Raw genomic sequence first — 21,146 nt, forward strand, 5'->3', positions numbered from 1 at the left:
GGGTTATATGGGGTAACAGGTGTTATAGGGAGCGGTTATATGGGACAATAGGAGGAGTTATAGGGAGCGGTTATATGGGACAATAAGAGGAGTTATAGGGAGAGGTTATATGGAGTTATAGGAGGATTTATAGGGAGCGGTTATATGGGGCAATAGGAGGAGTTATAGGGAGATGTTATATAGGGTAATAGGAGGAGTTATAGGGAGCGGTTATATGGGACAATAGGAGGAGTTATAGGGAGGGGTTATATGGGGTAACAGGTGTTATAGGGAGCGGTTATATGGGGTAATGTTATGGATTTATCAAACTTGCAAGCTAACATTATAAAAATATTGAAACATATTGTAGTTGCAGGTCTGATTTTCGTTAAAGTAAAATTAAGAGTTAGAGAAAGGGCCACAGAGGCTGGAGACATTGCTGTCCAGTCTGTTTGCCGTGTGTCCTGATATCATCATGTAACTATATCTTTTCGAGGGCTGCGGACTTTTTTTAGTTTGACCTACAATGGTTGTCTAATTGCAGATGGAAAATGTGACCTGCCCAACGTGGAGAATGGAAAGATTGCCCAGTACTTTTATATCTTCAAAAAGTTCTATTTCCCGATGGAAGAAGGGAAGAAGCTGTCTTTGTCTTGTGCAGCCGGATACACCAGTCAATCCGGGAAACAAGAAGAGCAAATTACATGTACAGCCCAAGCCTGGATACCAGCACCCATGTGTTTCAGTAGGTTTTTTATACATATATAGTACTGTGTATATATATATATATATATATATATATATATATATATATATATATATATATATATACAGTACTTAGTTAAGTTATGGTGAGTAAAAAAAGTGACAAAAACCCTCCACAGCAAAGCATATAGCAAATGGAAATATACTGTATGCTCATTTGCATGTCTAAGGCCTGGGACATAGTGGGATCAGCCTTGCTGACCCGTGCTGAGGCGCGCTCACGCTCAGCACTGAGCCCCTGCAGCCGCAATGAGAGCGGCTTTAGCAGGGGCTCGCGCACGCTTCCGCATGCTTGCGGAAGCGTGTGTCTTACCTAAAGACTCGGGCATAGACACCATGCCCGTGCGGAGGCGCGCTGAGGCTGAGGGAAAGCGGTGCTTTCCCTGGCCTTAGAGCGCGCGCCGTCCGTGGGCGTGTCTGGGGGCGGGCCAGTGACGTCACGGAGCTGGTTCGCCCTCATTGGGCGAACCGCTTGCTCACGTGACCGGCCATGCGCTCTGGCGAGCGCCAAATCTAACATTTTGGTAAAACACACGCTTCCGCAAGCGCGCGTAAGCGTGCACGAGCCCCTGCTAAAGCCGCTCTCATCGCAGCTGCAGGGGCTTAGTGCTGAGCGTGAGCGCACCTCAGCACGGGTCAGCAAGGCTGATCCTACTATGTCCCAGGCCTAAATTTTAGATTTGGCGCATGCCGGAGCGCAGGGCCGGTCACGTGAGCGGTTCGCCCAATGAGGGCAAACCAGCTCCGTGACGTCACTGGCCCGCCCCCAGACGCCCACGGACGGCGCGCTCTCTAAGGCCAGGGAAACGCTTTCCCTGAGCCTCAGCGCTCCTTCACACGGGCAAAGTGTCTATGCCCGAGCCCTTAAGCAGGTCTGCAACCCCCGCCTTTCACCATTATCACCCAGCACACAGCACTTCCACTGCAGCAAGGGATTCTGGGAAATGACATGCAAATGAGCACACAGTGCCACTTTTTGCTTCAAAACCATTTTAAACATGGTTCGAAACAGCTGTCTGTGGGTGGGTTTTCTGGCTATGCATCTTAACCCTGGCTGTGCTCAAAGCTGTGACCATGCAGCAAGCTTAAGCCTATAGAGAACCATGTTTAAAAGGGTTTTGAAGCAAAAAGTGTCAGGGTGATAATGGTGATAGGCGGGGTTGCAGACCTGCCTAAGACATGCAAATGAGCATACAGTATATTTCCATTTGCTATATATATATATATATATACAGTGGTTGACAAATCACCAAAAAATCTACTCGCCACACAAAAAAATCTACTCGCCACCTAGTACCAAACGTGTGCTGCTTGGGCCAATATTTACTCGCCCAGGGGTTAAATCCACTCGCCCGGGGCGAGCAAATGTATAGGTTTGTCGAACACTGTATATATATATATATATATATATTAGTTATTAAAATCTCTTTGTTTTTCCCAGGAGAGTTTACCAAAATGTATAGGAAATAAGAGCCCCTTGGGGGCCCACATCCAGATGTTTAACAGTAGCGCTATTGAAAACAATGGTGACGCAGATAACACACGCATCATTTAAATAATAATAATATATTGTCTGCTACATCTGTAGTTTGCCCATTTTCCTATCCCAAAACCCTGTTGGATCTCTTGGTTTCTTGTTCTAGTATTTCTCTTTCTCTGGAGTATGATAGTTGAACGTTTTTACCACGTCCCCTCTCTCTTCTCTCCTCCGAGATGTACACGTTGACGCCCGTTAGATTTACCTTCTACATTTTATGACGCAGACCATGTACCTTCGCAGTTGGTAGCACTTCTTGGCAAAACCTCTAATGTATTTATGTCCCTTTGGATATATGGTCCCCAGAACTAAACATAGTGCTCTAGGTGAGGTTTCACCAGTGGTCTATATAATGGCATCAGTACCTCTCTTTTTCTGCAGCTAATAACCCAGCGTATAACCAGGGATGCACAAAAAGATAAGATGGTCGTAGAGCGAGTAAGTGGCTCACGTGGCAATTGAACTGACAAACGTCTGTATAGCCCAATCACTGGTCTACATCAAATCACACCTCCTTCCCTTCTGGTATTTTTGTTTAGAACGTAGCCTCCTATTATGGCTACAATGAGGTAAAACGATCACATTTTGGCATACCCTCTCCCTGTAGCTGTTCAGCACAAGGTAGGAGTGGTTTGGGTTCCATGCTATAAATCTCTCAGTCCCTCCTCCTTATCTGAGTCAGTTTCTTCACAGCTCTTGGTTAGTTGTATTGCATTGTATGTCTTTATTTATATAGCGCCATTAATGCACATAGCGCTTCACAGCAGTAATACACGTGGTAATCATATAAATAACAAATAATATAAATAATAGGTCATGGGAATTAGTGCTGCAGACATACAAGTAACATTAAGGAAGAGCAGTCCCTGCTCCGAGGAGCTTACAGTCTAATTGAGGAGCTTACAATCTAATTTAGTTCTTAGTTCTGTTCCCAGTTTTGTTTTGGTATGGTCTAGTTCTTAGTTTATTAATGTAACTGTCATACAGGAGCCTCAAATGTTTAGAAGGTAACCAGGCGATAGGACCATCTAGAGCATGGGTGGCCAACTCCAGTCCTCAACAGTGCAGGATTAAGGATATCCTCTCATTAGCACAGGTGGTCCAATCATTTTGATTGAGCCACCTGTGCTCAAGCCGGGGTATCTTTAAACCTGCACTGTTAGCGGTCCCAGAGGACTGTGGTTGGGAACTTATGATATAGAGAATTCCCTCGTCGGTTAGTTTGGGCAAGAAGACAGAAGACTACAAGGGCATCTACAGGATTAGCTACATGGGTTCTGAGTAATGAAGGATCCTGGGAGGGGTCTCCTTTTCTCAATTGATGACGGTACGCCCTAGCCCAAGCCTAGTAGAAGCCTCCTCTGGGATCGTCCTTCTAAGCTTCTTAAGTAATGGGCCCTCTCAGGTTGAGGAGTGAGATTCACCTGCTGGGAAATGTTACAGCTGATTTTGTTGAAGTTTTACAATAAAGCCCTTTTGTTTAACATAAGTCCCTGGTGCTCATTTTTCAACCTCATCCTCTGCTCACCTTTATTCAAATTATCATCTCCCCTGAGAAGAGATCTCAATAACTGTCTGGCCACTGCAAAGTTACCAGTGACACCATACCAGCAGGAACTACAATAACAGTGTAACTGAGGTTGAAAAGTCAATTTTTGTTTACTGGCAGGATACTTACTTATATTTGTATTGACCAAGGCAATTAAAAAAAAAAAAAAAAAAGCACATCTTGCCATCATCCAGGCTCAGATCCACCTCCATCTGCTGAAATACCAGGTAATAAGGCCCCTCCAACTCGCCCCCCCCCCCATGCTGAACTACCAGCATATTTCCAGACTTCCCCCACTCAACTACCAAGCCGCAGCATTGAGGGTAGAAGTTGGGCTGGGTATTTTCCACTGATTCCCATAAGCCTACCTTTGATTATTGCCTTTGTCACCCACATATGTTAGCGGAGGTGGAGGAACAGACACTGAAGGAAGTTCTCTCCTCAACCTCATTAGACCAATTTTCTGAGTGTTGGTTGCAGCCAGGGTTTGCGAGTAAGCTAGCAGCAGAAGTGGCTCAGACCGTTGGTGAGATTGTTGCTAATAGTGTATCAGTTGAGGAGTTGGAGGACGGTACAGGCAGAGGTGCCATTCAGGAGACTGGACCATGTCAGGCCATTAGTACGGAGGGAACTAGTGGCCATTATGGGCCTGGCTTAGACGAGGACAAGGCTGGGAGTCCCTATAGCACTGTCTTAGCACCGTCATAATGTCCATTTGAGACCCTTGGTCAAGCCAGGGTTATAATGCATCTCTTTCTTTGCATGCCAGAGAAGTGTATCAGGCCATCCTTGGACAATGGCATCGTACATAATGCAAAGGAGTCGTATAAAATATTGGACACGGTCCACTACAGCTGCTCTGCCGGATACATTACTCCAAGTGGAAACGCCACGGAAGAGATACAGTGTTCTTCAATTGGCTGGTCTCCGCCGTTAGGGTGCCATCAAATATCTGGTATGTCTTTACATGTATTTATTGTCTGGAGGGAGGTGGTGCTATGGGGCGAGACTGACCTTTTACCACTTTTTTTTATTTTTCACCCAGAACACCAGTACTTTTTACTGCAGAGATGTTGACCCACAGAATACTGAAATCAGGGAGATTTTGAGGGTCTCAGACCCCCAAAAAATGGCTTTTTAATTGTGAAAATGACTGTTTAACTGAAGCGTTTCCACCTTCCTGTTATTACAGCGGAACGGTTGCTTAAATCTTTCTACCACTGTTTCCAGGAAGCTTGGCCTCAATGTTTAATGAATGTCGGACTTTATTTTTTTAAAGCAGAAGGGTTTTGAAATAATTGGACAACCTTTCCCATTTCCTTGGTAAATAAAAGCTACAGAGAGTTGGTGTTGACAAAACTCAAGAACTCGTGAAAGTTTCCATTGGCCGCTGGAGAATTGTCGTTTATCTTCTTAGTCGTACGGATGACATGATCGGTTTCATGCACGTCCCCTTCCTGTCAGAATTGCATCATGCTATTTGTAAATGAAATGGAACACATTTTTATTCCCGCCCTTTTTTTCCCATGGATGGGACCCCCTGATTCCCGAGATACGTATCTGTGTACGTAGCGTTAGTACCGCCCCCTCCAGGGCAAAACAAAATGGCAGTTTTAATCTCCCTCGATACGCAGGCCAATGGGAAGCCTCAAAGTCATCCATTGCGGCCTCCTATTGGCCCGCGTGTGGCCAGGGATTTAAACTGCCAGAAAGTACCGACGCTACCATTCCCGGAAAGTATCTTGCTAACCATGTGGTCCTCGGAGCGGAAATGTATGCAGTTCTCATCCAGGCACCCCATGCTCCCCACCCATGTAAACAAGAGGGGGGGGGGGGGGGGGGAGATACTGCAGATTGAATACAGATTTTAACCAATTAGTTTGTTTTCTTATTTATTTATACGGTGCTTCTAAACTAAGAATAACTCAGCAGTTACAATGTATCCTGATATTACTACGGTAACATTGCCTATTGTTACAGTTTGCAGCTCAAACTGCTGGGAACATTGGCAGCAAATGATCACAAACCGGAAAGTGTTGCAAAGATCTTGCTGGGGAGGTGGGATAAATCCTGCTATAGAAATCAGAGGATGCTCAGTGTATTAAAACCCATTAAAATGGCGTTAAGTTGAATAAAAAAGAAATTTAGTAAGCATCTAATATTACAGAACTGATTTATTAAAGAAAAACACATGCAGGATATTGCAGGGAATGCTCCTCTAAAACCACATGGAAAATAGATCCTATAGCATGAAGCAGAATGTATAGCTCGAAAGAGACCAGGTCCAAACCAAATAAAAATGTATTCCTCATAATATATATGTATACACCTTTTCACAGAAGAATTAAAGGTGGAGTTGACGTAATCCCAGGGGTCCCTCATCATTTTGGACTTCGAAGAGACAAAGCTCTAAAGGGAAACTTCAATATAGTCCAAATCTGTCTCAAATCGGGGTAGACATCAGTGGGGCAAAAAAACGGCCCAATCGGCCACTTCGGACTACATAGAATAAGGCCTTAAATCGCCAAAAATGCAGAATAATGATACGCTCTTTACTATTAACGCTTCCGAGCTATTAGTCTTAACATGGTGTTGACAAAAAAACCTAATAAGAGCACTAGGAGGGTAAAATATAGAAAATATTGCAGATATACCGGAGCCCGGAGTAAAGGGTTTATGGAGGCAACATCTGCAATAATGCGGCTTCTACTAAAGTGGAGGGCAGGAAAGACACAGATGCTGGGCAAGGTACTGTAGATAGGTACCTGTATGGGCTTAGAGAAACCTCCCCGGAATATCTGCCTCAGTTTATAGCCCCGTGTCAAGACTGCAACCGGTGTGGAGTAACGCAACTCACGATTGTGCACCGTCCTGTTCCTCCAGCTGATATGTTTGTGTCAAAATCAGCTGCTCCAGAGAAGCCTCCGTGATCCCCAATGGCATCCTTTCGATCAAAAATTGCAATAGATTAAAGACACTGCCGCTCCGAGGAAAAAAGGGAAACTCACCAGCAAAATGAGCTAAAATCCATTTATTAAACTACATAAAGAAATAGACAAAAAAACAGAAAAAACACCTCTTGAAAAAGTGCCATAGGGGGTGTGAAACGCGTGGGATGGTGTTTTTTCTGATTTTTGACTATGTTTTTTATGTAGTTTAATAAATTGATTTTAGCTCATTTTGCTCGTGAGTTTCCTGTTTTTTCCTCGGAGCGGCAGTGCCTTTTATCTACCCACCTCTTTAACATGGTGTTGAGTTAGGTTAATGCTACGTTAAGAGACTTAGTGGATCCGTGTCTTACTGTCTGTCCCGTGTTCTGTAGACACCTGTGAAGCTCCCCGCCTGGAGAACGGACGCTACTCCTCAACAGAGAGAGTTTTCCGGACCACCGCCAGGTTGCACTACGAGTGTGATGGAGGGTTTCATACTGCCAGTGGGAGCGCCGCGGGTTGGGTTGAATGCCTCCCTCGGGGATGGTCTTCCATTCCACGATGCACTCGTGAGTTTATGTACAGTGCTAATAATATTCTTTCTTCTACAGCACTGACAGTATATAGAGCATGGTTGGCCAACTCCAATCCTCAAGGGCCACCGACAGGTCAGGTGTGAAGGATGCCCCTGCTTCAGCACAGGTGGCTCAATCAGTGGCTCAGTCAATGTGGCCAACTATAGTCCACAAATGTCACCACCAGGTTAGGATTTAATACCACAAAAAAAAGAAAGGGGGCGCAACATAGCAACAAGATTCTTTATAGGGTTAAAAGCAGTAATGCATACAGTATATATGTAAAAACAGGGTAATATCCCGACTGAAGTTTCTGCTGCTGATGAGCCCGATGTAGAGGGATTCAGTCCTTCTTTGGTGCAGTCTTTCAGGTCCTGGAGGTGATGGAGGAGCAAATATATTCCCCCTGTTGGTAATGCCGCTGCTGAAGTGGTTGTCCTCTGGATATGCCCTCAGCTGATTTCCACATGTTGCGCTGTCTGTGGTGGATGGCGTCCTCTCTCCTTGGCCGAACCCGGAAGTGACGTCACACGTGACATGTCTCTGCTACGTAGACTGAGATTTCCACTGGGCTGCAGCTATAATCTGTAACAGGCTGGCAAGGCTCAGAAGTTGCTACGGGAGGTCTGCTCAATGTTAGAGAGAGGCCAAACAGCAAAAGGAGGTCTGCTCCGTGCTGCTTAGGTCATCCTACGCGTTTCACCAACGTATGGCTTTCTCAGGGATACTATCTGGGCATGTGTAAGAGACGTGTTCAGAGGTACGCAATGGACACTGTTTTTAAGGTGAAATTAAAATTAGGCTTTATTGCGCCTGTCCCTTTAAATACAGCAAAACATATGAAAATACGCCAAACAAAAACCTATCTACGTTTTGGATACTATCTACACCCCTCTCTGACTGGGTTGGTTAGCTAAGCTATTTACCAGCCCCAAAATATAAACATATATACAGATATATAACAGTTCCAAAAGAAAGTCTTATCTGTCTCCTGAAGCTGTAGGGGAAGTCCTCTCTGCTCTCTTGGATAAGCACCTTTGTGTGCTACAGCAATGTCTGTCCAGGTTTTGAGGTCTGGTCCCCTTGTCTTGCTATCAGCATACAGTCCAGTCCTTCTGAAGCTCAAGACAGCCTTTCCTCTGGTCAGTCCCCCCCCAATGGTGAGACTCAGGAATCTCCCTTCCTGTCTCAAAGGCAGGCTTTTCTAACAAACCTCTAATCAGCCAGGTGGTGTTGGTTAATTGAGTACCAGCAGTTAACCACCACACTGCTGGATTAGAGGCAAGCCTGTTAATAGGGATAAGACCCTGTTACAGCATGCTAAAAGGGAGGCACCAGGAGTCCACAATAGTCAATGCAAATAGTCAATGTAAACAGCAATCAAACCCTCTGTTGCTCTGCTCCTCGTGCTCTGTGGAGTGCTGGGGAATGAAGTTGCTGTCTCAGCTGTTATAAGTAGATGCCCGGGCTGCCACTCCACAGTGTACTGTAGGTGACGTCACACAACGAAACCTCTCATCATGCAGGCTAGAAGCTGTCAACGTGGCACTTCCACATTGCACGTGCGTCATCTGTCCTCCTCTACTCGTGAGGAGCGTCCCTGTGCATGCGCGAGTGGTTCCGATCTGCCTGCCTCTGACTCCAGTTGTCAATGCAGACAAGCAGTGATACAGGAAAATGTAGAGGTAGCACTTCTGGTAGTCACAGAGCACAAGGAGCAGAGCAACAGAGGGTTTGATTGCTGTTTACATTGACTATTTGCATTGACTATTGTGGACTCCTGTTGCCCTTTTGAAAGCTATGTTCAGCCTATACTATATGATTGCTAGCAGTTTTCTGGGGAGTGTGATGTGACCTGTGATAGGGGAAGGAAGGCTTAGGGAAGTACCTCTGGGACCTTTTGGGACATGGGGGAATGGGTCAGATGAAGAGGTAGTCACTCTAAACGTCGCCCCCCTAGCATACTTTCTGTTCTCCTTTTTTGTGTTTTTTCCTTATGGTTCATGTTTTTTTCCCCCTTCTCCTTCTTCTCCCCCCCCCCCCACCCCCCTCACTTTGAGACATTCCCATTGTGACACTTGTTTTTTTGCATACACATTTTATTTCATTCCGGTTTGTTTATAGTGTCAATTAAATCTATTTATCTTCATGACATTTGTATTCAGCAGATCATTTAGCTATTAGACAGTGAGTGCTGGTACTTGCATTGATGTGTTAGTACTGTAGAGGGGAACAAAGGTCCCCTTTTGTTCCGTGCACCCTGCAACCCCATACTGTACATTTATCTCAATCAGTGAGCTTTCTATCGCCCACCCTTCCCCCTCCATCTATTAGAGTTTCAACCCACAGTCCAATATATCTGGAACGTGTACTACAGTAAAAGCTCTCACTCCTCTCCTATTATAAAGACAATTTTCATGACCATGATTCATTAAATTAAATTTGTAATAAAGGTACTTTCTGAAATCTAGACATAGTAGTTGAATTAAAAAAACGGACAATTTCCATATAACGCATGACATACACTGCTTTGTATGGGGGTTGTTGAATTGAATTTAAAATGCCAATCTGATTCAACGTTGCAGCGATCTGGGAAGAGCGTGATGGCATTTCTTAGGCTGTTCACTATGGCGGCCATATAGAATGACCAATTACCGCACGAAAAGGATTTCACAGAAATACAAAGTTAAAACTTGATAGAAGATTTGGTAATATTGTATAAAAAATACTGTTTGAAATATGGGCTATGTGGTGCTTTTATCTTTACCCATGAAAGCAGTGACTATTTTGAGTTTAACACGTTTCCTGTTTTAGGACTGACCTGTTTAAAGTTGGAATTGGTGGAAAACGGAGGGTTTTACCCCCAAAAGATGACCTATGTGGACAGAGACGTGGTGCAGTTTTTCTGTAGGGAAAATTACTCACTGAAAGGCTCTGAACTCATTCAGTGCTATTTCTTTGGGTGGTCCCCTGAGCCCCCTACGTGTGAAGGTATCGTCTTCTTTTTAATCATGATACGGATAGGTATTAATTACCGATTTTAGACGTGTATTCCAAAAATGCAACATACCTGTATATTGGAAATTGTGTGTATGTGTACACACACATATATACACACACACATACACACACATACACACACATACACACTTGCTGAAGGTCACAAGGAGCTGGCACTGGGAATTGAACCAGGGTCAAAGTAAGTGTTTTCAGAATCAATGTATATATATATATTTTTTTAATTTAAATTATGCAGGATAATATCCTATTGACCTTTCTGGCTACTGCCTGACATTGAGCACTGATGTTAAGTCTTCTTCTGCAAGCACTCCTAAATCCTTCTCCATCAAGGATTGATCTAATTTTGCCCCATTTATTTTGTAAGTGGCCTGTTTATTCTTGTTTCCCAAATGCATAACCTTACATTCATCTGTATTAAATCTCATCTGCCATTTACTTGCCCACGTTTCCAGTCTCTCCAAGTCCTTCTGATTCTACTACCTTACACAATTGAGTGTCATCAGCAAAGATGGAGACTTTGCTCTCGATGCCAAAATCTAAAAGGGCATTAATAAACAAGTTAAAAAGCAGGGGTCCCAGTACCGATCTCTGAGGTACTCCACTCACGACTTTAGCCCAACCTGAAAAAGTTCCATTTATGACAATTCTCTGTTGTCTGTCCTTCAAACAGTTATCAATTGAGCTGCAAATGTTTATAATAATAATAATAAGTTAGTAAGTTAGTTATACAATTATTGTAATAATGGTTATTTTTTATTATTTAATAATTGTTTACACTTAAAAGCCTAAAGAGTAGATGACCTGCTCGGGCAGCAAATGATTAATAGATAGATAGATGGTAAAAGTATTTTAATGTCATTGACACATATTGATTGCAATACGACTTCTTGGTTAATGGCAGAGACAAGGAATAAGTGCCCTCCTCCACCCAGACCTGCACATGCCATCCCTCTCACAGACCGAGCTATATACCGCGATGGAGATGCAGTACGCTATGAGTGTGACAATAACTACATGTTAGTAGGAAGAGAGGAAATTCACTGTGAGAATGGCCAATGGACATCACCACCCTTCTGTGTGGGTAAGTACTGAAACTCTGTGATAAGGGGTCAGTCCCTCCTAGGAGCAAAGTGTACTAATGTCAGTGATATGTTTAAGGGGCCAGTCCCTCCTAGGAGCAAAGTGTACTAATGTCAGTGACATGTTTAAGGGATCAGTCTCTCCTAGGGGCAAAGTGTACTAATGTCAGTGACCTGTTTAAGGGATCAGTCCCTCCTAGGGACAAAGTGTACTAAATGCAGTGACATGGTTAAAGGGTCAGTCCCTCCTAGAGCCAAAGTGTACTAATGTCAGTGACATGTTTAAGGGATCAGTCTCTCCTAGGGGCAAAGTGTTCTAATGGCAGTGACATGTTTAAGGGATCAGTCTCTCCTAGGGGCAAAGTGTACCAATGTCAGTGACTTGTTTAAGGGATCAGTCTCTCCTAGGGGCAAAGTGTACCAATGTTAGTGACATGTTTAAGGGATCAGTCTCTCCTAGGAGCAAAGTGTTCTAATGGCAGTTACATGTTTATGGAATCAGTCCCTCCTAGGGGCAAAGTGTAATAATGGCAGTGACATGTTTAAGGGGTCAGTCCCTCCTAGGAGCAAAGTGTACTAATGGCAGTGACATGTTTAAGGGGTCAGTCCCTTCTAGGGGCAAAGTATACTAATGGCAGTGACCATAGACAACTGTGGTTAGAACTGATGAAATCATAAGAGGCTATGGCATCAGGTTGGATTAATAAGGCATTCTGAGATCTTTCCAGAAGACATGCCATATTTGGTAATAAATTTGTTTGGAGGATGGGCAGTTGCTTATCAGATATGACATCAGTTTCAAGCTTTAGGACCTTATCTGGTAATAGAGTTCGTAATAGCAAGAGCTGGCTAAAAGATACTATCTGGATAAATATCTATCAGGGTGTAGCTAGTGAAGATGGATTACACCAGCAGGAGGACAGAGGGATAACAGATAAAGGATAAAGATGGAATCAGGATTAACAACATGATACTAAGATCAAAAACAAGTATTCCACTCAGGAACAGAATAATATGCAACCATCTTTGAGGATATCCTAATTTATTTGACTTTACCACCATTTTGTATTATTTTTGTATGTGAGTATTTATCTTCAAATTAAACGTTTCTTTCTATGTGCTAAAACCAGAATGCTGAGTACTGTTATGCTGGTGTAATCTATAGAAATTGACAAAGGACATTTTACACATGTTATTTTCTAAAATGTTGCTCCAAACCTCAGCACTAATCCCGCTGCTCTGAAAGCCTTGCTCCTTTCCTTACTCACTTAAGTCCATGCTGCTACGCCAGGGCTGGCCAACTCCAGTCCTCAACGGTCACCAACAGATATTTTTGCTTCAGCACAGGTGGCTCAGCCTTTAACTGAGCAAGCCAACTGTGCTGAAGCAGTGACTGATTGAGTCACCTGTGCTGAATCAGGGATATCCTGAAAACCTGTCCTGTTGGTAGCCCTTGAGAGCTGCAGTTGGTCGCCCCTGTGGTACACCAATAACACAGTGCTTACCACAAGTTATATGTCCTCTTATATTAATAACTTCATGTTGCGCTTCTCCCAGTAGGAACTTTTTAAATGACAATATAGCACAGTATATAGCATTTCCCAGTCCTGAACAAGCTTATAATCTAAGTTTGGTGCCTGGATCACGGAGGGATATCAGGATTTCCCCCAAGGCGCTGATCCGAGGATTGGATTCGGGTTTGAAGCCTGCGTCGCTATTCTCAGAATCAGCGCCTTTCCTCGCCGCGCCGCACCCATCACGCCGTATGCTCTCAGGGTCTCCTGTCTATATCTCGCAGCGCTACCACCGGGAAATGTAATAAAAAAAGAAGTTACATAGAAATGGCTGAGAAGGTGTTTAATGACTGAGGGCTTTCACCTTATTGTAATCCCTGGAGATGCTTTTTGAACGGGGCAATTAGGGGATTTGTTGTTAACATCTTTTAGCTCCCGAGGGCTCAGTAACGCGATGCGCTGAAACGGTTAAAGAATGACCTAGGACATTTGCTTGCAGCCATTTTGCCGGAACCAAATCTCCGCCGGTGATAAACCGCCACTCACCTCACCACACGGACGTCTCTCCGCCGGCCACTTCCCCGCCAAAGCAAGTCCCCAACCGTACCCTGAAAACTACTAATACCGACGCGGCCCCCAACCCTAAACCCCCTATCCATAACCGTCTACCCTAACCACTAAACTAACCCTTACATTAACTTACCTTGGAGAAGCAGCCGTCGGCGGAGGGTCCCTCGGCATCCGAACGCCGGCAGAGACTTGGTCACAAGGAGACGGTCACGGCCAAATGTCTGTTTCGTGTTAAATCTTCCAACATCGAACCCCGCTCCGAGAGAGGAAATAATACCCTGTTATTAGCAATTGGTATTTTCTTGTTGCTAGATCTGGTGTTATTTTATTGTGTTTTTAAAAATAGCGCCCCCTGTGACGATAGCTTTCCACAGGCTTATTAATATTACACAAAAAATAACTGGGTTTGAACTGAACGAGGCTTAAGATATAATAAAGTGATTTTATTCCTTAGGATAGGTGAACACACAAGATAATACAGTAACAAACAAGAAGTACACTTACATTGGGGTTGGGGAATGAGAAGTATGATGTAGCATTTCTCTCAGCAGTCAGGAAATCATTCAGGTGATATCAGGTTACCATATCAGCAAACGAAAACGAATGAAGACCAAATGAAGACCGAATGAAGACAAAGGATATATGGGGAACAGCCGGTTATAAACCTTTTGTCCCTCTATCTGTAACATTAAGTACCTGTGATTGGTTTCCCATTATCTCCAGCCAACCTTTGATGGGGGAACACATTTTGGGACAGGCCCCCCTGCTAGCTGGCACATGCGCAGTAGAACTCTGGGGGTCTCATTTCTGTAACCCCCCCTAGGCAAATGGAATGCTAGCCAGTCTACCCATATGGACCTCTAACAAGATAACCTTTGTTGGAAGGTGATAACTGGGACACTTGGAGACTGCTCTGGTTTGAGCCTCCTCCGCCCTTAAATCATCAGGGAGGGTGACAAGACCCTTTGCACAACACTTAAATCCGAGACATTGGGGCGCCTCTGGGGCCATCTGCTATCTTGGTGGACAAAGGAATTTCTTCTGAGTCTTTGTCGATACCTTGGAACACAGTATTAAACATAAAACATAAATGTATTAAAATATCCGATTCTATTGGGTCTAGCAGAACCAAACTTCTCAGTTCTCATGGACGGAACTGGGACACCATATGGTCCAAAAAGCGACTTGCTAGGACCTAGGGAACCGGAGTTACACAAATGCACATTAAATCATTTTTCACTTTAATACAAACATCTCCGCTGAAAAAGAAATCTCAGCTTTTCACTAAATCCCCATTGAAACCAACGGGCCGCTCCGCCATAGGCTTTCAATGGCAAATCGCCGCCATTGAAGTCAATGGGGTTTTTCTACCATTGAAGTCTATGGGAAAAGTCCCGAACTTCAAGGGGGTCCACACTCTGTTGGGTTGGTCCAGGAGGGTCAAGGATGGTTCTGCAGTGATGCCGGAGCATTGACTACAGATACCCCAAACCTTGATCCGCTGGGCCCTCCGAAACCGGAGCTATGGAATACAAAAATACAACATTTTCCACTTAGTCATTTTTTGGAGCCGTTTCTGCCGCCGCCGACAAAGCCTATGGCGCGACCCGCTCTATCTGGTTCGACCCTTATCGGGGGTCCAGGAATCGGGGACCCGGTGGTGGTCGAGTGGGGGGAAGCCTAGGAACTAGGGGCAAAAAGAATTTTATTTCTAGGTGCCCTAGAACTGTTTATTCCCACGCCAATTGACGTTGAACTTGACTCAAGTGATTTTAACTCTTTTAAAGGACATTGTATCCGCTTTGCGGTTTGCGGTCTGGACGGCAGCCAACTCGTTCTTCGAAAGGGTACCTCGAGGCATCTCCGTTGAAGTCAATGAGCCCATTGACTTTCAATGGGAAACCGCCGCTCTCCCTCTCGGACGCCACCTGCTGGTCTTTACAGGAAACAGGACTAAAACAGCACAATTCTCCATTGAAATGCATTGAGCCCTAATGGCGGCCAATGGGGACCTGCAAAATGGTGCCTGAAAAGGCGGGAAAACTACACAAAGAGCTATAATCATTAAAGGACTATTAACCCTTGTGCTCCCGGATGGATTCTAGTGTGTGTGCGGTGCAGACGCTGATGTTACAATAACACAGGGGAAACAGGGAAATACACATTTACAGGTTATAACAGGGGTTAACTCACATTTCTGGACCTCAGCCCAGTTAACCCCTTGTCTCCCAGGTGGGGTCAGGGGTGGCCAAATGGGGTGCAACCCCTTTAATCCCGGGCCACCCCCTTTCTCCCTCTACACCCCCACCCCAGCACCTCCCTCAGCACCCCTGAGATTTTATTTTCTTGGTTTTGCAGAAGTCAAAGAAAAGATCAGATGTGGTCAGCCTCCTCCTACAGGCCACGGATCAGCGGTGACAAGATCAGAGGGTTATCACAGCGGTGATACCGTGCGCTACCAGTGCGCAGACGGGTACAGGATAGAGGGATCCATTGAGATAACATGTAAAGCGGGTAAATGGCCACAACCTCCAACATGCAACGGTAATTATTTAAGGGGTCAGTCCCTCCTAGGGGCAAGGGATACTAATGGCAGTGACATGGTTAAGGGATCAGTCCCTCCTAGGGGCAAAGTGTACTAATGGCAGTGACAGGGTTAAGGGGTCAGTCCCTCCTAGGGGCAAAGTGTACTAATGGCAGTGACATGGTTAAGGGGTCAGTCCCTCCTAGGAGCAAAGTGTACTAATCGCAGTGACATGTTTAAGGGGTCAGTCCCTTCTAGGGGCAAAGTGTACTAATGGCAGTGACAGGGTTAAGGGGTCAGTCCCTCCTAGGGGCAAAGTGTACTAATGGCAGTGACAGGGTTAAGGGATCAGTCCCTCCTAGGGGCAAAATGTACTAATGGCAGTGACAGGGTTAATGGATCAGTCCCTCCTAGGGGCAAAGTATATTAATGGCAGTGACATGTTTAAGGGGTCAGTCCCTTCTAGGGGCAAAGTGTACTAATGGCAGTGACAGGGTTAAGGGGTCAGTCCCTCCTAGGAGCAAAGTGTACTAATGACAGTGACATGTTTAAGGGGTCAGTCCCTCCTAGGGGCAAAGTGTACTAATGGCCGTGACATGACATTTGTTAATGTGAGTGTGTGTTTGTTCAATACCCTTGATTTTACCCAACCAGTATTAAACTAGTAAGACAGATATAGATACAAAATAATAAAATGATAACATGTACAGTATATAGATTGTTAGTGCCCAGTCCTCGCTATTGTATGGTTCTGTGTTCACTTATTACATATGTCATTCTGTTTATTGTATGTTTGTTATTCTCTCATTGTACTGCGCTGCGGAATATGCATGCGCTTTATAAATAAACTAGCTTTTGTATCCGGCTTCGCCCGGGGAATGCATTTTATCCCCCTCATTCACTCTGTTTTCTTCCCGCCCTCACTCCATGTTCTCCCCCTCACTCACTCCGTTTCCACCCATTCACTCCGTTTTCTCCCCCCCACTCACTCCGTTTTCTGCCCCCACTCACTTTGTTTTTTCCCCCCACCCTGTTTTCTCCACCCCCACTCACTCCGTTTTCTCCCCCCCCTCACTCTGTTTTCTACCCCCCACTCACTCAGTTTTCCCCCACTCAGTTTTCTCCCCCCACTCACTCCGTTTTCTCCCCCCACTCACTCCGTTTACTCTCCCCATTAACTTCATTTCCCCCCCACTCACTCCGTTTTCTCCACCCTCACTCCGTTTTCTCTCCCCACTCACTCCGTTTTCTCCCCCCACTCACTCAGTTCCCCCCCACTCACTCAGTTTTCTCCCCCCCACTCAGTTTTCTCCCCCCACTCACTCTGTTTTCTCTCTCCCCACTCACTCTGTTTTCTCTCCCCCCACTCCCTCCGTTTTCTCCCCCCCACTCAATCTGTTTCCTCCCCCCCACTCACTGTTTTCTCACTCCCCCACTCACTCCGTTTTCTCCTACCCCCACTCACTCCATTTTCTCCTCCCCCCACTCACTCTGTTTTCTCCTCCCCCCACTCACTCCATTCCCCACCCTCACTCACTCCGTTTTCTCTCCCCCCACTCCCTCCGTTTTCTTCCCCCCACCCACTCCGTTTCCCTCCCCCCCACTCACTCTGTTCCCTCCCCACTCATTCCCTCTGTTTTCTTCCCCCCTCTCTCACTCCGTTTTCTTCCCCCCCCTCACTCACTCCATTTTCTTTCCCCCCCTCACCCCCTGGCACATCTCACATCAGACACACAGCACAAAAGCAGGAACAAACACGCCCCCTCCCTTAGCAGACATGCCCCCACTTCCCCACGCCCCTGCTGTAAGAGATTTGCTGGACATTAGAATGTCCATAATTTGGGAGGTGAGTCACATTGGAAGCTCAAAATACTTGCGTTGACCTACAAATCCGCAGCAGAATGTCCAGTGAAAGTTTCGTTGTGCTACGTGGTGCCGTTTGTGAGAGTTCGATCCTTCTGACATACAAACAAACGGAAAATGGAATCCAATTTAGAATTATAGTATAGAATGATGCAAATAATTATAAATATCAAAGGCAAGTGTATCTCGCACAACAAGTGTATCTCACAAAAGTGTATCTCGCACAACAAGTGTATCTCGCACAACAGGTGTATCTTGCACAACAATTGTATCTCGCACAACAATTCTATCTCGCACAACAAGTGTATCTCGCACAACAAGGTTATCTCGCACAACAAAGGTATCTCACACAAGTGTATCTCGCAGATCAAGGGTATGTCGCACCATTACTGTATCTTGCACAAGTGTATCTTGCACAACAACTGTATCTCGCACAACAAGTTCATCTTGCACAAGTGTATCTCGTACAACAAGTTTCGCACAACAAGTGTATCTCGCATAGCAAGTGTATTTCGCACAAGTGTAACTCACACATAACTGCATTCCGTACAACTGGCTAAATACAGATCACAAGTGAAATAAAACTCACTATAAGGAATATAATCATTTCCTAAATACCAAGAACAAGACCTTATATCCCACAATGCAGAAATTTGAGTTTAAACACCCAGATTTGCCCTGAACATACAGTATGGAGTTAGTTGGCGTTATGCTGCAGTGTTACTAACTTAACTCTTTGTCATCAGGACATTGGAATCCAGTCCTGGTTCTTCTAGTCATCATATATTCAGGATTATTCTGAACCCCAAAGCAGTGTGATACGTGTTAGAAACCTGGACTGGATTTAACCCTTTGTGATGGCCTGGAGTCGGGTTGTTGCACTGGTTCCCTTTGAGGGTATCAGCATGGACAGGTTGCAGATATGTCCTAATTAGTGTGTTCCTGTTTGTTCAGCCGCCAGTCAGTACTGCCGTACCCCTCCAGCAATCAGAAATGGGGAGCTCGTTGACACCCCATCAGACACCTACAGCAGCGGCTCCTCGATGGAATATAGGTGTCACAACTACCACTTAATGGAGGGACCCAAAACTGTGCGCTGTGCCCATGGGGCGTGGTCTGAGCTGCCAGTGTGCCTAGGTAAGTCTATACAGAGGCGTATGTATGACTCCTACGTCTAACACATTCATAGTGAGAATCACTCAATGGAAGGTAGTCTCACTCAATGGAAGGCAGCCTCACTCAGTGGAAGGCAGTCTCACTCAATGGAAAGCAGTCTCACTCAATGGAAGGTATTCTCACTCAACGGAAGGCAGTCTCACTCAATGGAAGGCAATTTCACTCAATGGAAGGCAGTCTCGGTCATTAGAAGACAGTCACCCTCTTTGGGAAGCAGTGTCACTCGGTAGAAGGCAGTGTCATCTTTATTGGAAGGAAGTCTCACCCACTATAAGGCAGTCTCCCTCATTGGAAGGTAGTCTCACTCAGTGAAAGGCAGTCTCACTCAGTGAAAGGCATTCTCACTTAGTGAAAGGCAGTCTCACTCAGTAGAAGGCAGTGTCCCTCAGTGCAAGGCAGTCTCTCTGATTGAAGGCAGTCTCCCTCATTGGAAGGCAGTCTCACTCATTGGAAGGGAGTCTCCCTTATTAGATTGCAGTCTCCCTCATGGGAAAGCAGTCTCCCTCATGGGAAAGCAGTCTCCCTCGCTGGAAGGCTGTCTCCCTCGCTGGAAGGCTGTCTCCCTCGCTGGAAGGCTGTCTCCCTCGCTGGAAGGCTGTCTCCCTCGCTGGAAGGCTGTCTCCCTCGTTGGAAGGCTGTCTCCCTCGTTGGAAGACAGTCTCCCTCGTTGGAAGGCTGTCTCCCTCATTGGAAGGCAGTCTCCCTCATTGGAAGGCAGTCTCCCTCGTTGGAAGGCGATCTCACTCATTGGAAGACAGTCTCCCTCATTGGAAGGCAGTCTCCCTCGTTGGAAGGCGATCTCACTCATTGGAAGGCAGTCTCTATCGTTGGAAGGCTGTCTCCCTCATTGGAAGACATTATTACTCATTGAAAAGCAGTCTCCCACATCCCTTATTTATCAGTATGAAGTCTCCACGTTGCAGGTCGTCCATAATATTTATGAGCACAGAATAGCCTAATAAATCACTAAATATCAAAGATATTCCTTAGAATCTATTACACTACACCCCATAGATTTCCTGTAAGATTTAATGGTACAGTAAAAATGTATATCAGCGTATATAGTACAGGGGCAGCAATTTCCCATTGAATGGGGAATTTTTGTCCGAACCCGTCCCGATCGGCTGCTTTGGTGTAACTAGAATAATCCCCTTAATCTTGATTACAGAGCCCTGCAAAGTGTCTGCTGAAGAGATGGGACCCAGGAACCTGGAACTCAGATGGAGCTTTGAAATGACCTCCTACTTTCTGCACGGGGACACCGTGGAATTTACATGTAAAGATGGTTATGACGTGTCATCACACTCAGAATTAAAGGGGCCGTGTCGCAGGGGACACATCCCTTACCCCAAGTGCGTTAGAAAAGGTGAGGTCCCTTCTTTACTACTGTGTCTGTACTAGCTACTGGCTGCATTACATACAGTAGTTACATAGTTATATGCCTGGAGCCCTCATGGCATACCAGGTAAGTGATGGGCACTTGATCGTTTTCTAGGGGCAGAACTGGAACCGGAGTGGCGAGCCTGATTGAAAGGAGAGTGCAGAGCTCTCCACTTCAGTCTCCGGCATTCCAGCACCAGTCGCGTCCTGCGATCACTCAAGGAGCGGGTAACAAGACACCAAAATGCCAGTGGTCCGGCGGCACCAGACCCAGGCACTAGAAAGATTAAACTCTGGCTACACCCTAATTAAGGGAAACTTTAGCCACCAAATTAATAGAGAGGATGGAAAATCAGACAAGAGGAGAGGTTAGCCTCTAAGAGGTGTAACCCTCTTTACCTCACTCTAAAGGAATTAACATTGAGTTGACTATACATACAGTCATGTGAAAAAGAAAGTACACCCTCTTTGAATTCTATGGTTTTACATATCTGGACATAATAACAATCATCTGTTCCTTAGCAGGTCTTAAAATTAGGTAAATACAACCTCAGATGAACAACAACACATGACATATTACACCGTGTCATGATTTATTTAACAAAAATAAAGCCAAAATGGAGAAGCCATGTGTGAAAAACTAAGTACACCTTAGGATTCAATAGCTTGTAGAACCACCTTTAG

At 45.2% G+C, this 21,146-nt stretch overlaps 1 protein-coding gene across 2 annotated transcripts in view; it reads left to right on the forward strand.

The window, feature by feature from the left end:
* The window catches only part of LOC142503968 (coagulation factor XIII B chain-like), a 51,039-nt gene that overhangs the window by 5,294 nt on the left and 24,599 nt on the right, over positions 1-21,146 (forward strand). Inside the window, exons 2-9 of one of the 2 annotated variants that reach the window (XM_075616995.1) lie at positions 524-724; positions 4,600-4,785; positions 7,153-7,329; positions 10,150-10,326; positions 11,258-11,437; positions 15,878-16,063; positions 18,861-19,043; positions 20,251-20,448. In XM_075616995.1, the coding sequence (XP_075473110.1) occupies positions 524-724; positions 4,600-4,785; positions 7,153-7,329; positions 10,150-10,326; positions 11,258-11,437; positions 15,878-16,063; positions 18,861-19,043; positions 20,251-20,448 (1,488 nt within the window). The remainder of the gene's footprint in view (positions 1-523; positions 725-4,599; positions 4,786-7,152; positions 7,330-10,149; positions 10,327-11,257; positions 11,438-15,877; positions 16,064-18,860; positions 19,044-20,250; positions 20,449-21,146) is intronic. The other variant, XM_075616996.1, reaches the window with a different exon arrangement.

The sequence above is a fragment of the Ascaphus truei genome, chromosome 10 (assembly GCF_040206685.1).
Source record: "Ascaphus truei isolate aAscTru1 chromosome 10, aAscTru1.hap1, whole genome shotgun sequence".
Lineage (NCBI taxonomy): Eukaryota > Metazoa > Chordata > Amphibia > Anura > Ascaphidae > Ascaphus > Ascaphus truei.